Raw genomic sequence first — 25,270 nt, forward strand, 5'->3', positions numbered from 1 at the left:
CTTGTGCCCGCCATCTTTCCCAGCATAAGGGTTTTTTCCAGGGAGTCTTCTCTTCTCATGAGGTGGCCAAAGTATTGGAGCCTCAGCTTCAGGATCTGTCCTTCCAGTGAGCACTCAGGGCTGATTTCCTTAAGAATGGAGAGGTTTGATCTTCTTGCAGTCCATGGGACTCTCAAGAGTCTCCTCCAGCACCATAATTCAAAAGCATCAATTCTTCGGCGATCAGCCTTCTTTATGGTCCAGCTCTCACTTCCATACATCACTACTGGGAAAACCATAGCTTTAACTATACGGACCTTTGTTGGCAAGGTCTCTGCTTTTTATGATGCTGTCTAGGTTTGTCATTGCTCTTCTCCCAAGAAGCAGGTGTCTTTTAATTTCGTGACTGCTGTCACCATCTGCAGTGATCATGGAGCCCAAGAAAGTAAAATCTCTCACTGCCTCCGTTTCTTCCCCTTCTATTTGCCAGGAGGTGATGGGATCAGTGGCCATGATCTTCGTTTTTTTGATGTTGAGCTTCAGACCATATTTTGCATTCTCCTCTTTCACCCTCATTAAAAGGTTCTTTAATTCCTCCTCACTTTCTGCCATCAAGGTTGTGTCATCTGCATACTACTTACCTGTAACTATAAATAGGCAAGAAAGCATTGTGCTGTCACTTCCACGACAAGCCGGCAGGTGGGGCTAAAGCGCAATACTTGGTGGTCTTGAAGGAGAAAGAACTGGCCGCTCTAGGAATAAAGCAGGAAATAGAGCTGCAAGAAGGCGCTCAGTTTGCATGCATGGGGTAAGTGAGAGCCGAAGTTTTTGGAGATGCAGGAAGGGAAGGTCTTTTTCTGGGGCTCCGGCTTTACAGGCAGTTGCAGCTTTGCACGTCATCCTGCCAGCTGCATGCCAGCAACTTTCAAAAATTTTCAGGCAGGGGTCTCTCCCAGCCGTACCTGGGATGCTGGGGACTTGAACCTGCGACCTTCCCAAGTCAAATGCCTTGCTACTGAGTTAAGAGACCAGTCCTCATTGTTCCAAGTCAAGGGCTGATTTAAATAGGAGCATGGAAAGCTACCTTATAGCATGTCAGGCCATTGGTCCATCTAGCTCAGCATTGTCTACACTGACTGGCAGCATCTCCCAGGGAATTCAGGTAGCGGTTCTCACACAGCTTTGTGCTGGCGATTGAACCTGCAACCTTCGCAAAAGCACGATTTAAAACACACCAGGGCACGCGTTAAGCCTATGTGCTAAAGTAGTAGAGATACAGTAATGCTGCCAAGTTGTTAATGCTGCAAGTTGTTTTAAATTGCTTTTAATGCTACAACCCACTCTGGGACTTTAAGATGAAAGGTGGGCAATAAATAACACACACACACACAAACAAACACAACATCAGCGTAAGGCACAAGTCAACATCCGCAGGAAAAAAGCAGTGGTCTCATTCTGTATAAAGCAGCTTCTCGTAGTAGGTTGCTGAGGATTTGTCCTTGCTTGTGGCTCCATAATAATAATAATAATAATAATTTATACCCCGCCCATCTGGCTGGGTTTCCCCAGCCACTCTGGGCGGCTCCCAACAGAACATTAAGGTAAAGGTACCCCTGCCCGTACCGGCCAGTCGTGTCCGACTCTAGGGTTGTGTGCCCATCTCACTTAAGAGGCCGGGGGCCAGCGCTGTCCGAAGACACTTCCGGGTCACGTGGCCAGCATGACAAGCTGCATCTGGCGAGCCAGCGCAACACACGGAAACGCCGTTTACCTTCCCGCTAGTAAGCGGTCCCTATTTATCTACTTGCACCCGGGGGTGCTTTCAAACTGCTAGGTTGGCAGGCGCTGGGACCGAACGACGGGAGCGCACCCCGCCGCGGGGATTCGAACCGCCGATCTGACGATCGGCAAGTCCTAGGCACTGAGGTTTTACCCACAGCGCCACCTGCGTCCCTTAACAGAACATTAAAAACACGATAAAAGATCAAACATTAAAAGCTTCACTAAACAGGGCTGCTTTCAGATGTCTTCTAAAAGTCAGATAGTTGTTTTTCCTTGACATCTGATGGGAGAGCGTTCCACAAGATGGGTGCCACTACCAAGAAGGCCCTCTGCCTGGTTCGTAGAAGAATCATGGAAACATAGAGGTGGAAGGAACCACGAGGATCATCTAGTCCAACCCCCTGCAGTGCAGGAATCTTTTTGCCCAATGTGGGATTTGAACCCATCACTCCGAGATTAAGAGTCTCATGTTCTACTGACTGAGCTTTCTCTCCAGATAATCAGGCTCTTGCTGTTCCCCCACCTAGGATTTCACAACAGCCATGATCCTCCGTGTGGGGCTGTGTCCTGGGCTCACGCCTGAGATGCTCCAACATCTGAAGACCAGCGGCATCAAAACAGGTCAAGACTAGACTTCCTTTAGCTGGTTTGGGGTGGGTGCGTGGGAATGAGAAGGGTCTCTGTTCCATATCTTGGGGGTGGGGATGGAGGAGGCCTTTGAAGTTTCTGGGCAGTTATTACCATGATTTGTGTCTTGTCTTTGCAGATGTTGTTGGACTCCAACTCCCATCAGCCAGTATGGCCAGGAACCTGTGATGGGAGTTGGGTGTCCAATGACATCTGGAGGGCCACAGGTTCCCTGTTTCTGATTCGTTCAGGAAAGAGTGTGGCTTTTGGAGAAAGCACAATGACTAAATCTGATAGCTCCCTGCCTGAAAAAGCTTCCAATATGATTTAAAAAATAAATTTAAAAAAATTACAGTGCAGTTGGTGAAGGGCGGGGGTTGGAAAAGGAGAAGGACATAAGAGGAATCCTGATAAATTGGACCAAAGACGTCAGTACCCAGCTGGATCCTCTAGGAAGCCCATGAGCATGTTATGGTGGCAATAGCCATCTCCCGTGGTTTGCTTTTCGAAAGTAATGGTATACAATTCCCAGAGTGGTTTCACAATCCATCCCTCTTCACAGGGTTCTTTGGGAAATTGTTGCTATAGGAATACTGGTTTCATGACAACCCTTTTAGCACCATTCACGAACTACAGCTCTCAGGATCCTCTAGGGAAAAGCCATGACTGTTAAAAGTGGTATCACAGTGCTTTAAAAGTATGGGGTGAATGTGGCCTAAGTACAACACACACTGTTTTGGGGTGGGGCATGGCAGCCCCTGGAACACTACTGGCTCTTCTTATTCAAATCATAAATAGCACCATAAAGTGCTATTATACCACTTTAAGCAAGCATGGCTTCCCCCACTGAATCATGGCAGCTGTCGTTTGCTGAGGGCTCTGAGAGTTGTTAAAAGTTGTTCCCCTCAAAGAGCGCCAAATTCTCAGAGCTCCCTGTGAAGAAAGATTGACTGTTAAACACTCTGATGAAGTCTCAGTACCTGTAAGAAACTACAGTTCCCAGAATCCTTTGAGGCAAGCCATGGCTGTTTGAAGTGGTGTCGTAGCACTTTAAATGTACAGTGCAAATGTGGCCTAAAGTGTTTGCACTATATTTTTTGTTTGGGACTGTTAGGGTCTGGTTTCCAGCTGCTGACTATTTCTGTGTCCTGCCCCCCCTCCCAACATTTTGCAGTGGAAGATCTTGTTTCATCAGATCTGGAGGAAATTGCCCAGAAGTGTTCGTTGTCGTACAAGGTGAGTATATAAGAAGCTGCCTTATCCTGAATTAGGCCATTGCTCCACCTCACTCTATACTGCTGGCATCGACTGGCGGCAGCTTTCCAAGATTTCAGGGGACACCCCAGCCCTACCTGGAGATGCTGGGGTCCGAGTCTGGAACCTTCTGCATGCAAAGCAGGTGTTCTGTCACTGAGTTAAGAGTCTAGTCTTCATGGTTCCAAGTCAAGGGCTCAGTTGAATAAGAACATCGGAAGAAGAAGAAGAAGAGTTTGGATTTGATATCCCGCCTTTCACTCCCTTTAAGGAGTCTCAAAGCGGCTAACAGTCTCCTTTCCCTTCCTCCCCCACAACAAACACTCTGTGAGGTGAGTGGGGCTGAGAGACTTCAAAGAAGTGTGACTGGCCCAAGGTCACCCAGCAGCTGCATGTGGAGGAGCGGAGACGCGAACCCGGTTCCCCAGATTACGAGGCTACTGCTCTTAACCACTACACCACACTGGCTCTTGGAAGCTACCTTGAAGTGATTCCTACCCTTGGGTCCATCTAGCTCAGTACTGACTGGCACTCACTGCACTGACTGGCAGCAATGGCTCTCCCAGGATTTCAGGCAGGAAGTCTCTCCTAACCCCACCTGGTGATGCTATTGGGATTGAACCTGCAACTTTCTGCATGAAAGGCAGGTGCTATATCACTTATCTATAACCCTTCACCAGGTCTTTTGAGATGGTTTTGACCATGTTTTATTGCTCAGTACACACAAAACAGGTAGCAATTCTTCTCTTGCTTCCCAACAAAGCAAGACTTGAACGAAGATCTCTCTGCAAAGGCTAGAGATATTCTTATTCTTATTATTATTACCATTGTTTATTATCACCACCACACCTTTTTCTGTGCTGCTTTTCAGGTGGCTTATGTAGGGGAAAGTAAATAGCGAAAAGTTTTTTTCTCCCTCTCTCAAAACACTGAAACTCTTGGACACCAAATGTAGTTGAATGTTGGAGGATTCAGGGCAGATAAAGTCCTTCTCCGTGAAGTGCATAGTTACACTACAGAGCTCCCTCCCACATGAGACAGGGATGGCAACTGAAAGAGGGTCGGACAAATTAAGGCTACCAATGTCTACTTGCCACAATGTTTATGCTGTACCTCCACTGTCAGGCGTTGTTTGCCACGGGGTATAAATACAATAAATAGAGTAAATAAATATAAATAAATGATGGTGTTGGAGGGTTAGTTTCCAGACTTGGCCTTGACTTATTCTGCTTTCTCCTCAGGCCTTAGCTGCAGTAAGGCGTATCTTGCTGGCCCAGTTTGCCTCATTCCCTGTCAATGGGGCAGACCTCTATGAAGAGCTCAAAAACACCACCGCCATCTTGTCTACCGGGAGCAAAAGGCAAGAGCAGACCCCGTTAACTCCTTTATTGGATCTTTCCCTCTAATGTCCAATAGTAAAATAGACAGGGCTTTCACCACAGAGATGTCAAGGGATAGAGTGGGGCAACTCTCTATCTACTGAGAATTGTGCCTCATGGCATATTTCCTTTTTCCAAACACACACCAGGATTTGAGGCTCTTTGGCATGGGGATGCTGTGGTCTAAACCACTGAGCCTCTTGGGCTTGCTGATCAAAAGGTTGGCAGTTCGAATCCCTGCAACGGGGTGAGCTCCCATTGCTCTGTCCCAGCTTCTGCCAACCCAGCAGTTTGAAAGCACACCAGTGCAAGTAGCTAAATAGGTACCGTTGCGGCGGGAAGGTAAACGGCATTTCCGTGTGCTCTGGCTTCCATCAACGGTATCCCGTTGCACCAGAAGCAGTTTAGTCATGCTGGCCACATGACCCGGAAAGCTGTCTGTGGACAAACACCAGCTCCCTTGGCCTGAAAAGCGAGATGAGCTCCGCAACCCTATAGTCACCTTTGACTGGACTTAACCGTCCAGGGGTCCTTTACCTTTACCTGTGCCATGGGGGCCCAGGCCTAACTTCCTGCGGACCTTGGGAGATGGTGATCTGCTCTTGTTTTCTGGACCACCTCTCTGGGACTCCCTTCCTCTTCTGTCTTGTCTGTGAGAGAGGCATGCCAAGGCCTTCATTTCTCTTCCTGAGGGCGAGATAGTGAGACCTGGTGGGATGTTCATGGCCCATGAGTCTGAGATTCCTGGCCCATGTGTGAGTCGATTTGCAATGGGGCCACGCTCAAGGTGTCACTATTATTGAGGAGATTCTGACTAAACATTAGGAATAACTTTCTGAGGGCAAGAGCTGTTTGACAGTGGAACAGACTAACTGAGAAGGTGGCAGGCTCTCTTTCGTTAAACAGAAACTGGGTGGCCATCTCTCAGGGATTCTTTCGCTGTGGTTCTTGTGTTGCAGAGGCCTGGACTGGATGATCCTTGTTCTGCCTTCTACGGTTCTATTTCCCTGTTCTGATTATTTTTTCTTTTTCGTTTCCCATCTCTGTTCAAGCTTGGACAAGCTCCTGGACTCTGGCTTGTACACTGGGGAGGTGACCGAGCTTGTGGGGGCTCCTGGAGCTGGCAAAACTCAGGTGAGTGGGGGGAATCCAGCAACTGAGGTCACCGGAGTCACTGTGGCTGTTCTGGTTGAAAATAGCTCTCAAAGCAGTTTAAAAGAATAAAACGATCAAAGAGAAGAATGGTCAACAATCATGGAAGACCTTCGAAAAGTTGAAATAGCAATAGGCCAAGCTTGCCTAAACAAAAATGTGTTTAGAAAGTGTAATATCAATAGACAGGGATTTCCATGATGATGAAGGATGTTGGCTGGGGCTGGTGGGGGATGGAGTTCAACTCACACCTGGAGCTTTTCCAGTTTTGGAAATGACATTTGTGTTGATTGTGCTTCATAGAATCATCACATGGGGAGGCATCTCAAAAGGTCCTCTAGCCCAGCTCAGCTTCTGTGCGCTCTCTGTCTCTCCATATTTCTAGGTGTGTCTCAACATAGCTGCAAGTGTCTCCCACAGCCTCAAGCAGAACCTTCTGTACATTGATTCCACAGGGGGCTTCACAGCCACCCGTTTGCTGCAGCTCCTTCAACTGAGGACCGAGGATGAGCAGGAGCAGGTCAGTGTGAGCCAAAGAGGACAAAGGGGCTCTTGTGGCCTCTTTATATTACTGCATTTAGTTATATTTTGTTTTTTAAATTCCTCTTAACGTAATAAAAATTAGATAGAAACAAAATGAGGGGTTGGCATCCATCTAAGTTTTACATAGAGTAGACCCACTGAAATTAATAGATCTCAGCCATATTCATTTCAGTGGGGCTACTCTCAAAACCAAGATGTGCTCTCCCAAGCCCACATCTGCAGCACATTGGCACTCCTGTCTCAGCGACGTCTGTGCTGGCTTGGAAGAGGGCATGATCCCCAAGGACGTGATCTATGGGAAACTGACTTCAGGCATCAGGCCTGTTGGCAGACCAACTCTGCGTTACAAAGATGTCTGCAAATGTGACATGAAGGCTGGCAACATCAGCCCCTGCTGTGTGGGAATCCCTTGCAAACCACCACAATGCCTGGAGACATAGAGTTGGGTCATACATCCAGAGGGGGAATGACCACTGGGGGAGCACAGAGAGAAGAAACGCCGTGGTGCATCTGCAGCAGCCCAGCCGGACTCCCTCCTCTGCCCCAGCTGCAACAAAACATGTCTCTCCCTATTGGTCTCTGCAACCACAGCAGTCACTGCAACCATCCAATGGTTTGACTTCACCCCCCAAGACACACTCCTCCATGGTCTCGCAAGACAGACGGCTGCCAACAACTCTGAGCCGGACTAATGTTGGGTACAGCCCTGTACGTTTTTTGTAAACCTCTTTGAGTTTGTGGTTCCCCTCCCAATCTAGTGGTATTTATAAATTTGTTACAAGTAATGCAGAGAATGAGACACATTCTTGGCTGTGTCTGCCTTAACAGCTTTTCCTCCCTGCACCCATAGGCAGAGGCTTTGCAGAGGGTCCAGGTCATCCGTGTCTTTAACGCCTATAAAATGCTGGACGCATTGCAAGAGTTCCGCAGCAGTGCAGCCCACCAGGTGAGATTTTTCCAGTGCTCCCCTGCTTGCAAGATGCTCCATTGCTTTCCATCTCTAGAGCTCAAGCTGTTGCATCATATTACTCTGGAAATCCCCAACGTGTTGCAGTGTGTATGAATGAGTGGCTTTCTGCACATGGTCAGCTATACCCTTCCCTGTTCTCAACTTGCATTTTCTGGGGCGGGGGAAGCCCTGGTACAGAGAGCATACATTGCAGAGCGGTGTCGTCAATCTTAATTTAAGCTGTGCATCCCCCCCCCCCACATCCTGTTACCACCTCTTTTCTCCTGTCCTTTGGGTTCTGCTATCCAGGACTATTGCAGTGGCTAATTTGCTGAATGCAAAATTAATTTCTGTGCCAGAAAAAAAATGATTTCCCTGCAGTTTTCTGAGCTCTGAGATTTTCCGGGAGCAGAAGTCCTGGATTTCCTTGGTGGGGAGCCATGAGGGTAATCCCTTGTGGGATGTGCGCAGAGGAAGGCAACCAAGATGATGAAGGGTCTGGAAACCAAGCCTTGTGAGGAACTTTTGAGAGAGTTGGGCATATTTAGCCTGGACAAGAGAAGACTGAGTGGTAATATGATAGCCATCTTCAAATATCTGAAGGGCTGTTGCATGGAAGATGGAGCAAGCTTGTTTTCTGCTGCTCCAGAGGGGAGGATTTGAACCAATGGATTCAGGTAGTAAGAAAGCAGATTCCAACTAAACTTCAGGAAGAATTTTCTGGCAGGAAGAGCTGTTCAGCAGTGGAACAGATTACCTTGGAGGGTGGTGGACTCTCTTTATTAGAGGTTTTAAAACCAAAGTGGGATGTCTGTCTGTCAGGGATTAATTAGCTGGATTTCCTGCATTGCGTGTGTGTGTGTGTGTGTGTATGTGTGTGTGTGTGGTTGGACTAGATGACATTGAGGTTCCTTTGGGCTCTGCAATTCTATGATTCTACAACTGTGGCCTACTGTTAATTTGCCCTGCTTCATCATTGGTGCCTCGGCTGCGGAGGGCGGGATACAAATAAAAAAATATTATTATTATTATTCTCTGCGCATTCTCCCTCAGGTTGTCAGTGCATCTGGGCCAGTGAAAGTTCTAGTGATTGATTCCATCTCCGCTGTTGTTTACCCTCTTTTGGGAAGTCGGCAGCCTGACGGTAAGCAGCAAGCCCACCCCTGTCTCTCAGCAGGCACTCGCCTGTTCTAGGTTAAGGGGTTCCACAGAGGACAGCCCCCCCGATCTTGCTGTTGGGTTTGTCTTATATACCAGAGACGGGGAGCCTGTGGCACTCCAGCTATTCTTGAGAGGTTTCACAATCAATCCCTCTTCCCAGGGAACTCTGGGAGCTGTACCCCTGTGAGGAGAATAAGGGGTCTCCTAAAAACTCTCAGCACCTTTGACAAACTCCGTTCCCAGAATTCTTTGGGGGAAGCTGTGACTGTTTTACAGTATTGTAACGCTTTAAACGTGTGGTGTGATTGTGGCCTGAAATATTCCTGCCACTGCTGCGTGTGGTGGGGCTGCGTTGGGGGTGGGGAGGAGCTCCAAAAGCTGATGAGCACATTTCTCCTGATTGGCTGAAAAACCCCTTGCTCCCACGGAGAAACAGCAGTTAATGGCAAGGACCACGTCTTGTGTCTTTCCTGCAGGCATGGCCCTCATGATGCATTTGGCGTGGGAGGTGAAAACGCTCGCCAGAGAGCTTGGAATGGCTGTCGTGGTAAGTGGTTGAGAGCAGCCACTAGACACCCGCCTTTTTAAAAACTTTGTCCCTGATGATTGCATAGGAGAAGAAGGGGGTTACATCAGTGGTTCACTAATCTTTCTGGGCCACCGCCTCCTTGGTTCCCCATAAACTCATCTCCGGTGCTCCCTAGCCAGGGTTGTATAGTTAGAGTGTCAGACTAGGACCTGGAAGGCTGGGGTTCAAATTCTGACACAAGCAGGAAGCCCTGCCCCCAAATCATTCAGGTTTGTGGCTGAGGGGGAATTTTTCATTATTCTAGAATGGGGGGGGCCTTGTACAGCAGACCCAAAAAGGGTTTGTGCAGCTAACTACAGTGGTACCTTGGGTTACATACGCTTCAGGTTACAGACTCCGCTAACCCAGAAATAGTACCTCGGGTTAAGAACTTTGCTTCAGGATGAAAACAGAAATCGTGCTCTGGTGGTGCGGTGGCAGCAGGAGGCCCCATTAGCTAAAGTGGTGCTTCAGGTTAAGAACAGTTTCAGTTAAGAATGGACCTCCGGAAAGAATTAAGTGCTTAACCTGAGGTACCACTGTACTCTGAAAGGCAAATGAAAGAGGACTAAAACTTGCCACTCTGTTTTCAGCTGACAAATCACGTGACCAGAGACAGTGGCAATGGCCATCTCAAACCAGCACTGGGTCGCTCGTGGAGTTTCGTGCCCAGCACCCGGGTGCTGTTGGAGGACAGCAAGGAATCTTGCGGGGGAACTGGCACCTCCCGAATTGCGTCCTTGACAAAATGTCCTCGGCAGGTGAGAACTTGGGGAGGACATGCATGCCCCTGTATCCCTAGATTAAGGTAATGTGGAATCATGGGGTAGGCAATTTCAGATGATCTAGCAATTGCAATTGTAGATGACCTAGCACTGTTCTTGAGAGTGGTCTGGGCTTTTAAAGGGCGTTTTAGAGCATCTGTATCTGGATTTTCAGCCAAAAAGAAGCTCCCAGAGTGGCTTACATACAAACAATTGAAAATAAGGCAATTCCTGCCTGCAGGCTGACTATCCGAAAGACAGTCTGGAAGGAGGAGGAAAAAAGGAAACTTGGGTGCCAGTTCTAAAAGAATAGCTGGAATGGAAGTAGTTCAGGGGCAGGAGGCACAACCTGATAGAGCTGCCTTTTCAGCAGACCTGATGGGATTTAGGAGGAAGCTAGGCCCTGCAGCTTCCCCTCCAGGAACCTTGCAGTCCTTCATTAGCACATTCCTCAGCTCTGCATAAAATAAGAGACTGATCCTTATATTCTGTCCTTTGTCTTTTGCAGCCTGTTGGGATTCAGGTAGATCTGGATCTGGGGAACTGGGAGCTGACGGAAGGTGCAGCATGATGTCAACTGGAGAGGGACCCTGATGGAAGATGCTAACAGAGGGGGCCCTGCCTCTTCAGCACAGCTAGCTCCCTTGCAGGATGAGGACCCCCTAGGTGGAGAGAGCAGCTTCAGGAGATGTCCTTCCTTGTTTTTCTATGTACCGACATTCTCCTGATTACTTGTGGAATAGCAATAGGTGGCTACGTTGCCATGCCATGGTTCCACTTGGCTGTAACTTAATGTGGATAAATTTCTGGTTTGAGAGGAATAAAAAGAAAAAAGAAATAGGATGACCATTGTTGTTACTTCCAGGAAATGAGTCTCTGTGTCCTTATTCTTTGTTTTGCTGTGATATTGTTGCGTGGGCCCCAGTCTCTGAGTGGCGAAAGACCAGTTTGGTTTCCTTAGAATTAAGGTCAGTGGAGACTGTGGTGTCTTTAGAATACATGGTTTTATTTACACGTAACATATAACCTGAGCATAGGATGGAGGGGCTCACAGCATTAACACCCCAGCATATCTTTTTCCCCCATTAGGTTTCCGGGGAAGCCCCAAGTCACAGCCTTGGTGGTGCAGCGATAAAACTGGTAGCACATTTGCAAAGCTAAGCAGGGTCTGGTATGGTATCAAATTGGATGGGGAACTGCATTTTGAGATTCCTGCATTGCAGGGAGTTTGACTAGAAGACCCTTGGAGTCCCTTCCAAATCTACAATTCTGTGATCCTATTTCCTTCATATATTAATTAGTTCTCAGGGTCACATGTATTTCTGAGCCACTGAACTCAAGACAGAACATGTGTCTCTCTGGCTTCCAGCACCACCATCCATGTCCTGCCCCCGCTGCTCACCCCATTATTGTTCGCCATCTTAGGATGAAGTGGCTTCCAACCATGTCAGGTGAGAAAAGGCCCGCCCATTTCTCACTGTGGCAACAGAGTTCACTGTTTGGCCATGTTAATAGCAGTACTTAAATGGTCATCTGAGGCAATCGCCATAAGAAATGAACTAGTCTGACTGGTTCATCAGATTCATTCTTCTACAGTCTATCCTCACAGATACAGGTATGCAGGTTTTGTAGGGGACCAGGGGCATCATCTAGACGGGACGCCCACGATACTCATCACACTATTCTGAAATCCTGTTATTGATCAGTGTGGTTAGGTTCCTATGACCTCCTCTTTAGATAGTAATGTGTGCTCATGTATAGTGCATTAAGTTTGTATAAAAACAATGAATAGCTTTTTAAATTTGTTGCGCTAGGCTGTAGCAGCACAGAACAGGATAACGAAACTTAAGCCACATAGTATGATGTACATAAATTCACATAGAAAAAATATATCACTACGGTTTGCAATTAGTAAAATTAGCAATAAGCAATAATAAAATTAAAACATTCAAAGTGCAAAACATATAGACACGTATTCTTAAAATAAAACATGATATTTATTTAGTACAAAATGTAATACATGACATTAAAAGTGTTTGTGTGGGGTGGGGGAATGATCTCAAAAACGAACACCCTTTGGTTAATTTTTTAGTGGATACTTACAGAGGACAATAAGAGAGGTGGACAAGTGATAGTTAACAATTTTTTATTTTAAATTTTAAAAAAATGCTAGCTACCATTAAAAAAAAAATTCTGAAAAGGAATTTTTATATCCCGCCCCACCGCCCAAAGCGAAATTCGAAAACGTGGTTTGTCCTTGTTTCGTGGCGACTTTCGGCCTCCGCTCCGCTAGGGAGCGGCGAGGCGCACGCAGGCGTCCGCTTGTCGGTCTCTCTAGCCCCCAGACAGTGTGGCTCACTGCTTGGCCGCCTTCTCTCATCTCAACCATAGAGAGAGGGGGCGCGCGGAGGCGGAAGCCCGACGGGGCTTTCCGCTCTTCCCCAACGCGGCCCCGCCTCCCTCTCTCCCCACCCGTTGCCATGGGAGCGAGCGGCGCTGCCCAGGGAGGCCAGGCGGCGGCCGGAGGGGGCGGAGCCGTCCCGGCGGCCCGCCCACTTCTCCATCTGGCTCAGTCAGTCGCAGCCCGGCCTTCGGCGAAGGAGGAAGCGCCGTGGAGGTAAGCAGGGGCCCCTCCCTTGGCCCGAAGGTAGAAGGAGGGGGGGCAACGGAAAGCGTGGCGGGGGGAGGAGGAGATTGTATGGGGGGGCAGCTACGGGGCTGGAGTGTGGGAAGAAATAAGGGGGTGTGGCTTCTTTTGTGGGGGTCTGTTAGTGGCAGAAGTTTAATGGGGAGAGCCTTTTCCTTAATGACACCCAGTACTGGTGGTGGTGAGGAAATGTGGACATTATAGGGTAATAATATAGGGGGTGGGGCTCCTGCTTCTTAATGAGAGCAAGTTAAGTTGGTTGAGGGGGCAGAGACTCCTGAGGTGAGAGAGGCTTATTATTACTACTAATACTACTATTATTATCATCATCATCATTACATTTATATACCATATTTTCTTCCAAGGCACTTGAAGGTTGTGGGCACAGTTCTCCCCCTCCTCATTTTATCATCACAACAACCCTGTGAGGTAGCTTAGGCTAAGAGATGCTGACCCAGTGAGCCTCGTGGCCAAGTGGGAGGATTTGAAGCCTGGCCTCTGGGTAGTTCTAGTCCAGCACTCTAACCATTACACCATACTTCTTTTTAAAGAGAGATCCAGTTTGTCTGGTGGTGAGAGGAAGTGTGGAATCGATGGGGTTGCAAAGTAGATAGCTCAGAAGGTAGAGCATGAGAGGGCTGGGTGTGTGTTTGTTGTTGAGCACTGGCTCTTGTTTTGAAAGAGGGTCTGGGTGTTTATGGAGCAGGGAAAGCAGAGGGGAGGCAGTTGAGTAGATTCTATGGGTGCAGCAAAGTTGGGGCTGGGGACGGAGATTGGTGTCTAGCTTTTGCTTTCAAAGATATTTTGCTGGGAGGAGGGGCATCAGAGTTCACAGGGCTGGGTGCCTGTGCATGGGATGACAGTAGGAAGCAACTGATAGAGGAGTACAGTCTAGTCCAGCATCCTGTTCAGTGTAGGGCTGTATCTCAGTGGTAGAACACCTGCTTTGCATGCAGAATGTCCCAGGTTCAGTCTCCGTTGGCATCTTCAGGTAGGGCTGGGGAAAGAATCCTGCCTGCCAGTCAGTGTAGACAGCATCTTCCTCTGATTTTCAGTGACCTTATACCAAGTCAGACCCTTTTGTCTATCTAGCTCAGTATTGTTGACACTGACTGGCAGCAGCTCTCCAGGTTTTCAGGCAGAGGGGAATCTAAGTGTTACCTGGAGATGCCACTGGGCATTGAACATGGGGTCTTTCTGCATGCAGAGCAGGTGCTCTGCTACTGAGTTATATCCCTTCCTAGGAACATAGGAAGATGTCTTCTACTGAGTCAGACTGTTGGTCCATCTCCCTCAGTATTGTCCGTGCAGGCTGGCAGCAGTTCTGCAGGGTTTCAGGCAGCGGACTGTTTCCCAGCCCTACTGGGAGATGTTGAGGAATGAACCTGGGGCCTCTGCAAGCCAAGCAGGTACTCTCCCATGGAGCTACTGTTCTTATAATATAGCGTACTACAGCTTCATGGAGTGGCGTCCAACCTCTGATGAAACGCCTCCAGAGAAGTATAGCCACCCCCCACCTTCTGAGGTAGCCTGTTCCACTAATGTTTAGCTGAAATAAGTCCCTACCGTTTCAATGTGGATATTCCAGCTCTGCCCCTTGGAACAACTGAGTAAGTGCTTGCTTTGCCTTCTGCTCAGCAGCACCTCAGATATCTGAAGATAGCTAATTGTGTGTGTGTGTGTGTCTGTCCCTCTCTGGTGGTTGGAGAGATGGTCAGAGAGGCCTAAAAAGGTAAAGGGACCCCTGACCATTAGGTCCAGTCGTGACCGACTCTGGGGTTGCGGCGCTCATCTCGCTTTATTGGCCGAGGGAGCTGGCGCAGTGGCGTAGCGTGGGGGGTGCAGGGGGGCCGGCCGCACCCGGCGCAACATCTGGGGTTAGGGCAAATCCACGGGTTAGGGGGCGCAAATCCACGGGTTGGGGGCGCAAATTACTTGCCTTGCCCCGGGTGCTGACAACCCACGCTACGCCACTGAGCTGGCGTACAGCTTCCGGGTCATGTGGCCTAGCGGTTAGCAATTCCAGAGAGGCGGCGAACTGGATTCATATCCCCCTCAATCTGTCACAAAGCTCACTGGGTCACTTGGGGCTGGTTGATGTCTCCTATAGGCTAACCTACCTCACAGGAGCGTTGTGAGGATAAAATGGGGAGCAGGAAGAGCCATGTGCTGCCTGGAGGACAGGTGAGATATAAATGATAAAAAACGGGGGATAATAATAATACTTCCACTTTGGAGATACCATGGTTTGGGGGCAGTTGGGGAAGAGAGCAGAATTTGTAGGGCTGGGATTTTGGGTGTGGCAATGAGGAGGTTGTTAGTAGGGCAGGGAGGTTAATTGGAGCAGCAGCAAGAAGTTGAAGGGAGGTGGCTGTTGCTTCTTTAGAGAGGTGATTTTTTTTAGGTTGGCAGGTGGCCGTGGAGAATCTTTGGGGCAGAGTTGCAGCTATAGGAGAGGGATGGAGAGTCTCACACATAGGACTCTCTGGGCCTTGCTGTCTGGTCCTTGGAACTCTCCCAAAGCTCTGCCCCCTCTTCCCAGGCCCCACCCCTCACTGGCCCTGCCTTGCACCCTCCTCCAGTGTTTTTTCCTGTCTGGAATGCTTCCTTGAACTCTGATCTAGTGCAACTCCCTGCAATGCTGGAATCACAGCTTAAGAATCCCTGACGGATGACTACCCAAACTCTTTTTAAAATCCTGTAGTGAAGGAGAGCCATAGACTCATAGAATTGTAAAGTTGGAAGGGACTGTGAGGGTCATCTAGATCAACGCCCTGCAATGCAGGAATCTTCTGCCTGATGTGGGGTTTGGCCCTTGATAAAGAGGATCATGCTCTACCAACTGAGCTATTCACCTTGGTATAATCATAGAATTGTAGAGTTGAAAGGGACCCCAAGGGTCATCTAGTTCAATCCCTATAATACAGGAATCACAGCTAAGGAATCCTTGACAGCCATCCAGTCTCTGTTTAAGAATTTGAATGGGTTTGGTTGGGAATATTTGTTGGGGGTCACTTAACACTGGGGCTGGATTGTGGATGGTTTTGAGAGTGTTTTGTCTGGGTGGCAGAGCAGGGAAAACTGATTGTAGAAGTACAGATACCACGAATGTAATCACACCCCAATTCCTCTTGTGGGTTTGTCCAGTGCTTTGCTGTAGTATTGGCCAACTCTTCTTAAAAACAGGCCATGGATAGGATTTGGTATGTTATGGGAAATCCTTACCTTGGCTATTAATGCGAGATGAAATCACATGATCCTACAAACATCATCAGTGTAAATGTCCTCTCCTGCCACCATAATGTTCTTCTGTACTGTCCTCATTACCTATCCCATTAACTCTCAGGGCCAGTACTATCATTATACTGACTGAGGCAATTGCCTCAGGCGGTGGGTACTGGAGAGGGGCTGCTGCCATTCCTCTTTGTTCCTCTGCCCATTCTTCTTTGTTGGAAATCAAAGCTGGGTGTGCCACAGGCCTGTTTTACATCTTCCCCATGCCAAGTTGCTCCCCTTGGGTGCCCTGGATGAGACTTCCCCTTTGCCGGCATTTGGTTGACGGCCCTCCATCTTGTCCTCAGACGCTTGTGGCAAAATGTCCTATTTTGGGGGCAGTGCTTAAGTACAGGAGCCAAGACAGCTGAAATAAAGTCCGGGTGTGAACGCACTTTAAGTTGAGTTGGTGCCAACACCTTTCGTTGCACACTTCTTCAGAGGAAATTGCACTTTCCGTTTTGGGAGCAGATTGAGAACGAAAATGCGTGCTCTACTTTCAGTTTTTAGTAGTAATGCGCAGTGGCAGCTCAGAGAAGTGTGTGCCCTATGAGTCAGCAGAGAGTGGTAAATATTGTTTGCTGTGAGTGCTGGAACTCTGTGTGTGGCAATGTAGACTGGAAATGTAGGCTGCTGTCTGCGGCTGATAAGAGTTGTAGTCTCAAAACATATGGAAGGCGTGAGTATGTTGGAAATAAAGGATATCCATGTGAGTTGGGTAAGTCATGTGGAAGGGAATTTACACTGTTCTTTGATGATCAGTGGGAACTTCTGTGAGATCCCATATAAGCAGGCACGCTTTGGAACTCCTTGCCTCTTGACACCAGGCAGGCATCTTCACTATTTGGCACCTCCTAAAAACAAGCCTGCCTAGATATGTAGAATATTGACATGTTTTTTTAATCTGTTTTAGCATCGATTTTATTTTTAAAGTTATAGGTAGTTGTGTTTTCCTGATAGTTTTATTGTTTTACTCTTTTTTTTTGTATACTGCTTTGAGCTTTTTTCTTTTTTTCACAATCAAGCAGGATAAAAATTCTATTAAAGTCTTGCTTCTGTTCATCATGGTATAAATCAAGGCGTAGACCTTCCTTACTCTAATCAGTTGCCCGCTGTTGCAGGCTGTGAAGAGGAAATGTTTAGAGGGACTTTGGACAATGGGGCTGACTCTTGAAAAAAAGAATTTAAAAAAATTGCTTGCTAACTTGCGAGTCAGGTGTGAAATGGCTTTATCTCTCCTGCCACTATCAAAACCTCATGGTTGAATTTGTTCACTGCCCTGCTATAAGTTGCTGCGCACTTTATTCCTTATGGTGTACTCGCCCATCTGTTGAAGCAGCATTGAGGCAAGTTCTCCACCATTAAGCTGGTGTGCAGCAGCTTTTTATCGGGAACCAAACACACATCTGTAATTTGCTGTAAAACTGAACATGTTTACATGTAGAAGTGCATGCTTTGGTGTGGTGTTTTGGCGTGGGCTTTGCCCTGGGGACCGTTTAATGCACACACTGCGCCGTTGTCCTTTCTCCTGTTCCTGCTGAACATAAATAAGGAACAAGAGGAAATGGCGTTTGGGTTTCAGCAGTCTCTCTCGCTGGGCTTTGGATTGAAAAATACGGTGTTTGTTTACTTGAAGTTATCTTCAACCGCCCAGAAGACGGTGGCATGTTGCCAGGCTCCAGCTAAGGTCAGCATTCAGCCTCTGGCTCAGTCTTGCTTGTTCATTTTAATGGGTAAAGCAGGGGATCCTAAAGGTAAGAGCATCTACTGTACATGTAGACAGTCCCAGGTTCAGTCCCTAGTGGCATCTTCAGGTAGGGCTGAGATTCTCCCTTGCCTGAAACCCTGGAGAGCTGCTGCCAGTCAGTGTAGACAGAAACAGCCTGACTCTGAATAAGACAGCTTCCTACATAGCTTCGGTGGGGCAAAAGGAAGAGCAGGAAGCACAGGAATCAACATGGCTTGGACCCTCCTCTTGATAACAATGGGAACATAATGGCTATGTGGGCCGATGTAGCACTGACAGTGAATAATGACTTAATTGCTCTGGAGAAACAGGCTCAGAAGCCTTGTTGTGTCTGTAATTGCTGTGCTGCGTACGTGTTGGCTACCTCTGGGGCTGGAACATGGCAATCCCATACAATTTAATGGGTTTCTGAAAGGTAAAGGGGCTTGCGGCAGCAGGGAGCAGGCTGTACACTTCCTCTTTTCTTGTTGCTGCTTGTTGTTGATGGGTCTTCTCTAAAACTTAAATAGCTTCCTTATTATGGAAGGCTGCCATTCATTCTCTCCATCTCAGAGCTTTGCTGGAGGCCCAGCTCCATTTGGCACCACCTTGTTTAGAAATTGGTGCCTGAGTTGTGATTTTTATTTTCTTCTTCCCTCCCTCACCTTTTCCCCTTGTGTGTCATGTTTATTTTTAGATTGTAAGCCTGTGGGTAGGCCTGTTTTGATTGTATATAAGCCTCTCTGGGAGCCTTTTTGGCTGAAGAGTGGAGTACTAATTTTTTTTTGGTAACAGTTGCTTACAGCTTGCATTGAATCAGATCTATGTGATGCCAACCTTTTAGGTATTGCATGTGTGCTCTCCACACACATACAATTTTATTTACCCAGGCAATTTATTTTGGGACAGACCGGTAGTTCAGGGACAGAGCACCTGCTGTGAATGCAGAAGGAGAAAGGTTTGATTCCTGGCACCACTTTTTATTGATTTCATACCCCACCTTTCCTCCCAAGGAGCTTGAGGTGGCATACATAGTTCTCCTTGCCACCTCATTTAATCTCCTCAACAACCCTGAGAGGTAGGTTAGGCTGAGAGGCAGTGACTGACCCCCAAAGTTGCCCAGTGAGCTTCATGACCAGGTGGTGGCTTTGAACCCTGGTCTCCCAAGTCCTAGCCCAACACTCTAACCATCACACCACCACTGACTCTCTTCAGGTAGGGCTGGGAAACCCTGGAGAGCTGCTGCCAGTCAGTGTGAGTGATACTAAAGTAGATGTAGCAGCAGCTTCTCCTGTGCCCTTTTTGAAATGGGGTGCTTGCTCAAAGCATATGGTCTCAACAAGCAAAAAAAAAAAAAAAAGAGTGAACAAGGAATTTATGGGAAGTGGAAGAAATTTAGAAAACCTCCAAAATTAGGGTCCTCCCCTTCTGATTTCATCCCACCCGTTCTGCCGCTTCCATCTGCCTGACTGACCTCACTCACCTGAGCTATAAACTGGGCAGATCCTTGCAAGTGACAAGTGAAAATGACAAGTGTCATGCCCTTGTGGTAATGTCCTGGGGGGGGGGAAGCTTTGTGTACATGGTCAATTTACTTGGAGCTCATGGGAGCGCCTTAATTATTATAAGCTCTGACTTGTTTAAAAGTTTTTTTAGAATGGGTGGGGAATCGGACTGAAATGAGTTGAAATTGAAGTAGGGTAGGGGGCTTGAGAGGATTAACATCCCTAAGTGTGTTTTCTTGGAGTGGACTTTACTCTTCTAATGGGTGTAGGATTGCATCTCAAATGATCATAAAACGAGGCTGCTGGATCAGGTCAATGCATCCTGTTCTCATTGTGGCCAACCAGATGCTGTGGGAAATAGGCAGGCAGGATTTGAGTGCAAGAGCCCTCTCCCCTCCTGTGGTTTCCAGCAACTGGAATTCAGAAGCATTAATGTGGAGGTGTAGAGTCCACAGTGTAGAGTTGTCCATGTTTACCACATTTTATAACCCGCCCCATTCCCGCACTTATTTAGTTATTACATTTTTATACAACATTTTCTTCCAAGGAGCTCAAGGTGGTGTACATGGTCCCCCTGCCCCACCATTTCCTCCTCCCAAAAACCCTGTGAGGCTGAGAGAGGATGACTTGCCAAGGTCACCCAGTGAGCTTTGTGGCTAAGTGATGATTTGAACCCTGGCTTCCCAGGTCATAGTCCAACGCCCTAACACTGCACTGGCTCTCATTTTTATAACCAAACCTTGGCATCTGTTGTTTCAGTACACAGAAGCATTGGAATCTTAGCTTTGGCTTGTCTGGAAAGAATCTGTGATGTGCCCTGCTTATGAAACAGCAAGAGGTCATTTTCCTGGAGTCAAATCTGATGATACGGTCACTTTCAAGTGTGACATCCTTTGCTGATCTGAACCTTGCTAGCCTCATCTGAATTGCACTGGAATCAAAGAGCAGGTCTTGATGCTTGTGTCTGAACCTGCCATCCCATCCAGTTGTATATTTTCCAATTGTTTTTACATGCACATGCTTGTATCATAATTTAGATATTGTTATGGGTTTTTTGGGGGGGCAGATCCCCCCTAAATTGCTGGATGCCAGATCCTCCCCATAATTCCTGGATTTAGTAAGAGTCAGATCTGATTAAACTTTACCAAGCACTGAAACCCCCTAGATTTAGTTATGCAAGTCAGCTCTGCAGAGCTAGCTGATGGGCCATTAGCAGGGGACAAAAGCCGCTGATGGCCCATCCAGGAAACCATCAGAGGGAAGACTGTCAGGCAAGGGGAGCGGGGCTCCTTTGCTGGGTGCTAGTAGGCTGGGGGGAGGTCCTTAGCAGTAAGAAGGAGAGGGAGGGGCAGAACTCTATGTGAGCTGGGCATGACATGCTGGAACTAAGAGACACAGAAGATGGCTTTTTGCTGTCTGTTGAATCCAGTGCTGTCCTTAAGACCCTAATAGGATGTCAGTGCTCTACAATTGCTCCATCTGGACTGAGGTTGTATATATGTGTAAATAAAACCGTATATCGTAAAGACACCACAATCCCTGACGTGCCTAATTTCTGAAAGAAACGCAAACCATGGCTAAGCACCTGGAACTCCTGGAATCTCACATGGCTTGGAGATTGGGATGGCGTGCAACAATATTTTAAGATTATCTCATACTTAAGATGAGTATCATGTTGCTTTGAACACATCAAGCTGCTTTATTCCAAATAAGCCCTGATTCAGTAGCTGTTGCTGGCCTTATCTCTCATTAATTAGCCTAATCCCCTTCTAAAGCCCTCCAAGTTGGAAGTTGTTAGTGCGTTCATTTCTACAAGGTAGCCCAAGATGGCTCTCTGAGGCCTGTGGGCAGAGAGAGAGAACAAAGGAACACAGGAAGCTTCCTTATCCGAAGTCAGACCATTGTTCCATCTAGGTCAGTATATTGTCTGCAGTTCAGTATAGCCTCTACATTGACCGGCAGTGGCTCCTCAGTTTCGGACTGGAATCTTCCTAGCTGGAGATGCTGGTGGGGATTGAACCTGGGCATGCAAGGCAGACACTCTACCACTGAGCTATAGTCCTTCCCCAAGAAAGAGAAAGAGATGTGTTTCAATCCTTGCCATCATTTAACTGAATATACCAAGGCTTATACCCCACAATAACATATGAGGTAGGTTAGGCTGAGAGGCAGCTACTGGCCCAAGGGGCACCTAGTGAGCTTCAGGTGAGGATTTGAACCCTGATCTCCCAGGTCCTAGTCTGACACTCTAATACAGGGGTCAGCAAACTTTTTCAGCAGGGGGCCAGTCCACTGTCCCTCACACCTTGTGTGGGGCTGGACTATATTGGGGGGGGGGGGAGAAAAAAGAACAAATTCCTATGCCCCACAAATAACCCAGAGATGCATTTTAAATAAAAGGGCACATTTCACTCATGAAAAAACATGCTGATTTCAGGACCGTCCGTGGGCCGGATTTAGAAGGTGATTGGGCCAGATCCGGCCCCCGGGCCTTAGTTTGCCTACCCATGCTCTAACAGCTACTTCACACTAAGAATTAGAATCCAGTCTTGCTACCTGACATAATTATTTTTCAACAAGTGCAGCCAGAGATTGAACCCTGGTCTGTTTCTGTGTGCAAAGCATGAGTGTGCTGGATCCGAACTGGGGTCCTTGTCACTGAGCCACAGCCCCCTAGAAGCAATCACTCATTAGCATTTCCTATACAGAGTTGCCCTTATCAACTGTTGCTTCTTGCTTGTCCCCTGTCCACCCCCCCCCCAGCCCTGTTCCCAGGATGGGTCTTGTATCATGCATATTACCTTGAGCCCTTTTCTTCTTCATTTCTGTGTCTTGGGCAACCTGCTGAGCACTTGAATTCCTAGAGTGGGAGAGGTGGTTGTGGGTAGTGTTAACTGCTTCTGATGCCAGGCAAACCCAGTTGCATCTGTGTTAAAAATCCTGGGTTGCACAGCATATTTCTGCTGGGCATATTAGACTCCGACATGGCAAGTGAAAATAAGAGAGTATTCCTGTATGCAACATCGGAAGCGAGAATCTTAATTGCAAAAAATTGGAAAAAAGAGATAGTACCAACAAAAAGGAGTTGCAAGATAAATTAGGTATTTGATTACCTTGAATTGGCCAAAATGATGGATACAATTAGGGGACAATCTAAACAAACATTCCAAAAAGAATGGGGAAAATATAGAGATTATCTAAAAAAGCAGTGTCCTAAAATCAATACCTGGACTTGCTTTGAGTAATTTTTGCAAAACAAAATATGGTGTAAACATATAAAATATAGAGAAAAGTAGGAAAAAGGAAATGAGAAAGAAACAGTTTGCCAAATATGAAATTAGACCTGCGTTGAGGACGAAGGAAGTCAATTAGAAAAGAATAAGAATTGAAATACGGATAGACGCTTATTCTTTGTTTTGTATCTATTTGTATTTTTTTTTTATTTAACAGAATTGATGAACTTGATCCAATGATATGAGCTATTCAAGACCTTATAGCCATTTACATCTCCAGCGCCCCCTGGTGCCCTCTTGCTCCTTAGCAACCCCCAGGAGATGGTACTGCCATGGGCGTAGCCAAAGTCAAATAAAACAATAGAAATACTTAACCAACTGACCAATCACGCCGGTTCTGCCCCCCCAACAAAAGTCCTGCCCCCCTCAACCAAGTTCTGCCTCCGTAACAAAAATTCTGGCTTTGCCCATGAGTACTGCCCACTTTTGGAACCACTGATCTATTCCTTGGACTTTGGCCCTCGCCCAGCAAGCTTTTCTCACGATGGCCAGCGATGTCTCTGGGAAGCCTGCAAGGAAGAGCAGTGTGCGACAGCACGTGCAATTCATAACAACTGATATTCAGAGGGATGCTGCCTCCTACCTTCACACTGCTGGTTTTCACCCTCTCTGATAGAGTCCCACCCTCCTACTTCAGGGAAGGTGGGAGATGGATGGAAGAAAAGGTCCCCCCCATGTCTGGCCTCTCTGGAGTTTCCAGGAATTTTGGTCCTTTTGCCTGCAAAGCCAGGGACGCTCTGTCCCTGAGCTATGCCCCTATTTCTGTGCAAAGTCGTTCTGCTGTCACTGTATTGCATAAGATGCACCTCAGCAGGTTTCTAGCTTTGAGAACGAGGAGCGCCTGAAACCCCAAGAGCGGTTGATAAAGTCGACTCTTCTTAATTTGTAGGGTGGGTGTGATGACCAAAATGATGCTTAGCTGCAGAGAGGCTTTTCATGAGAGCTTGTTTCGGTTAATAAGAAAGCAGCGGGTGGGTGGCTCTGCATGCGTGCCTGGAGGGTTTCTTGCCTGTGTTCCAGCTGTTCTCAGTTGTGGAATATTCTGAAAGGAGCCCTCTATGACCACTCAAGCCATCGGGACTGTTTATCTTAAGGCAAAAGGCACAAACTGTCTGCAGACAGTTTGCCAGTATGATGTTTTGAATTGTCGTGGCTTTCAAAACTGACCAGTGCTGAGGTTTTGTGGGAAGTGAGGGTGGCCTAGGGTTGTTTGCAAAATGCTTGGATCCCATCACCACTTTTCACGCTGGATAAACATGGGTGTGCCAGTGGGACTGTTTTGCAGTTTAGCAAGTCTGAGGTGTGCAAGTGAGTTTTTTAATGGGTGTACCCAGTATGGAGCACATGATGAAAAATGTTTCCTTTTGGCATCTGGAGGCTGAAAGATGAATGCTGTCAGTTGTGAGGAGATCCTGTTTGTTTCTAATTTGTTTTAAAGTTGTTGTTGGTTTTTTTTACTGCCCTGGGCAAATCCAATAAATATAATGTGTATTATACATTGGAGAGCCTTAGTGTATCAGGCAGATGGACCCCCTAGTTCATCAACGTGCTTTTTGTGATTGCCCACCAGACACTTCTGGGAAGCCTGCCATTAAAGCATGAAGGTAACCCTCATCTGTATATCCTCAAAGTCCAATAGTGAGATCGACTGCCTCTGAATTTGAAGGCTCCTTTCCTGGGTCCTTGTGCTTAATAGCTGCTGATAGGCATATGTCCTGCAAATTATCTAATTAATCCTAGCTGGATCAGACCAAAGGCCGATCTCAGCTTTGCTCAACCTAGTGCCTTCTTAACCCAATTGCCTTCTAAATCCAGCCCGCGACGGTCCGGGAATCAGTGTGTTTTTACATGAGTAGAATGTGCCCTTTTATTTAAATGCATCTCTGTGGGGCATAGGAATTCGTTCATTTTTTCCTTCAAAATATAGTCTGTCCCCCCACAAGTTTGAGGGACAGTGGACCGGCCCCCTGCTGAAAAAGTTTGCTGACCCTTGCTTTGGAGCCTGAAATTCCAAAGGTTCTTATGTGCTACTCCTACTATACTGCTGTTAGTGGCTGCCAACCAGGGGAAAATAAAAAATCGTTGGGGAGAAATCTGCATGGAGTGGGGAGCCGAGGGTTCAGCATTCTCCTCCCTGCTGCCCCTGCCTTGATAGGCAGTTGGGGGCTCCCTAGTTTTGACAGGCTACTTCTGCTTCTGTGTCTAGCTTGGCCTTTAGCATTGCACGCTGCATGTTCTTTAAAATTATTTTTTAAATAAACAAGTGCACAGGTTGCAGCTCATAAAATCTACAACAAAGGATCGTTGTGCTTTATAATTTAGTTTATAATTTTTTTATTATGCTTTGTAATATTTTTTTTTTTTTTTATAATATTTTTTATTACGTTTCTTTCCAGATTTTATACATTACAAACAAATAAGGAGTTTACAAGAAACCATTTTTTTTTTTTTTAACAAAAATCCCAACTTGGACTTCCCCACCCCTTCCGATTCTGCGTTCTTTATATTAACAATGTCAGCAATTTGTTACCTTATGTCATACCTTATTGTAACTTTTACATGTTATGTATCTATATTCAATGTATTATGTCACAATTTTTATACCTTTAAAATAAACATAACATGTTCAATTTCATATTATCTCCTTTTCTCTTTTATCACTTAGTTT

At 47.0% G+C, this 25,270-nt stretch overlaps 2 protein-coding genes across 5 annotated transcripts in view; both read left to right on the forward strand.

Moving 5' to 3' along the window:
- The first annotated feature begins 677 nt into the window (after positions 1 to 677).
- RAD51D (RAD51 paralog D) lies at positions 678 to 11,027 on the forward strand. Of its 2 annotated transcripts, XM_053367462.1 has the most exons (11): positions 678 to 787; positions 2,289 to 2,382; positions 3,563 to 3,624; positions 4,884 to 5,002; positions 6,074 to 6,155; positions 6,559 to 6,693; positions 7,567 to 7,662; positions 8,719 to 8,809; positions 9,303 to 9,373; positions 9,988 to 10,155; positions 10,667 to 11,027. In XM_053367462.1, the coding sequence occupies exons 1-11, from the start codon at positions 779 to 781 to the stop codon at positions 10,727 to 10,729; spliced, it is 990 nt and encodes a 329-aa protein (XP_053223437.1). In that variant the 5' UTR covers positions 678 to 778; the 3' UTR covers positions 10,730 to 11,027. The 2 variants fall into 2 exon arrangements, with proteins under 2 accessions (XP_053223437.1, XP_053223438.1); XM_053367463.1 differs by lacking the exon at positions 6,559 to 6,693.
- A 1,632-nt stretch (positions 11,028 to 12,659) lies between these two features.
- RFFL (ring finger and FYVE like domain containing E3 ubiquitin protein ligase) overlaps positions 12,660 to 25,270 on the forward strand; it is a 40,488-nt gene continuing 27,877 nt past the window's right edge. The window contains exon 1 of one of the 3 annotated variants that reach the window (XM_053367459.1): positions 12,660 to 12,775. The gene's annotated coding sequence lies outside the window, so the exon portion shown is untranslated. Of the gene's footprint in view, positions 12,806 to 14,915; positions 14,990 to 25,270 lie in introns of those variants that run through there. The other 2 variants (XM_053367460.1, XM_053367461.1) reach the window with 2 other exon arrangements.

Source organism: Podarcis raffonei, chromosome 15 (genome assembly GCF_027172205.1).
Source record: "Podarcis raffonei isolate rPodRaf1 chromosome 15, rPodRaf1.pri, whole genome shotgun sequence".
NCBI classification, from domain to species: domain Eukaryota; kingdom Metazoa; phylum Chordata; class Lepidosauria; order Squamata; family Lacertidae; genus Podarcis; species Podarcis raffonei.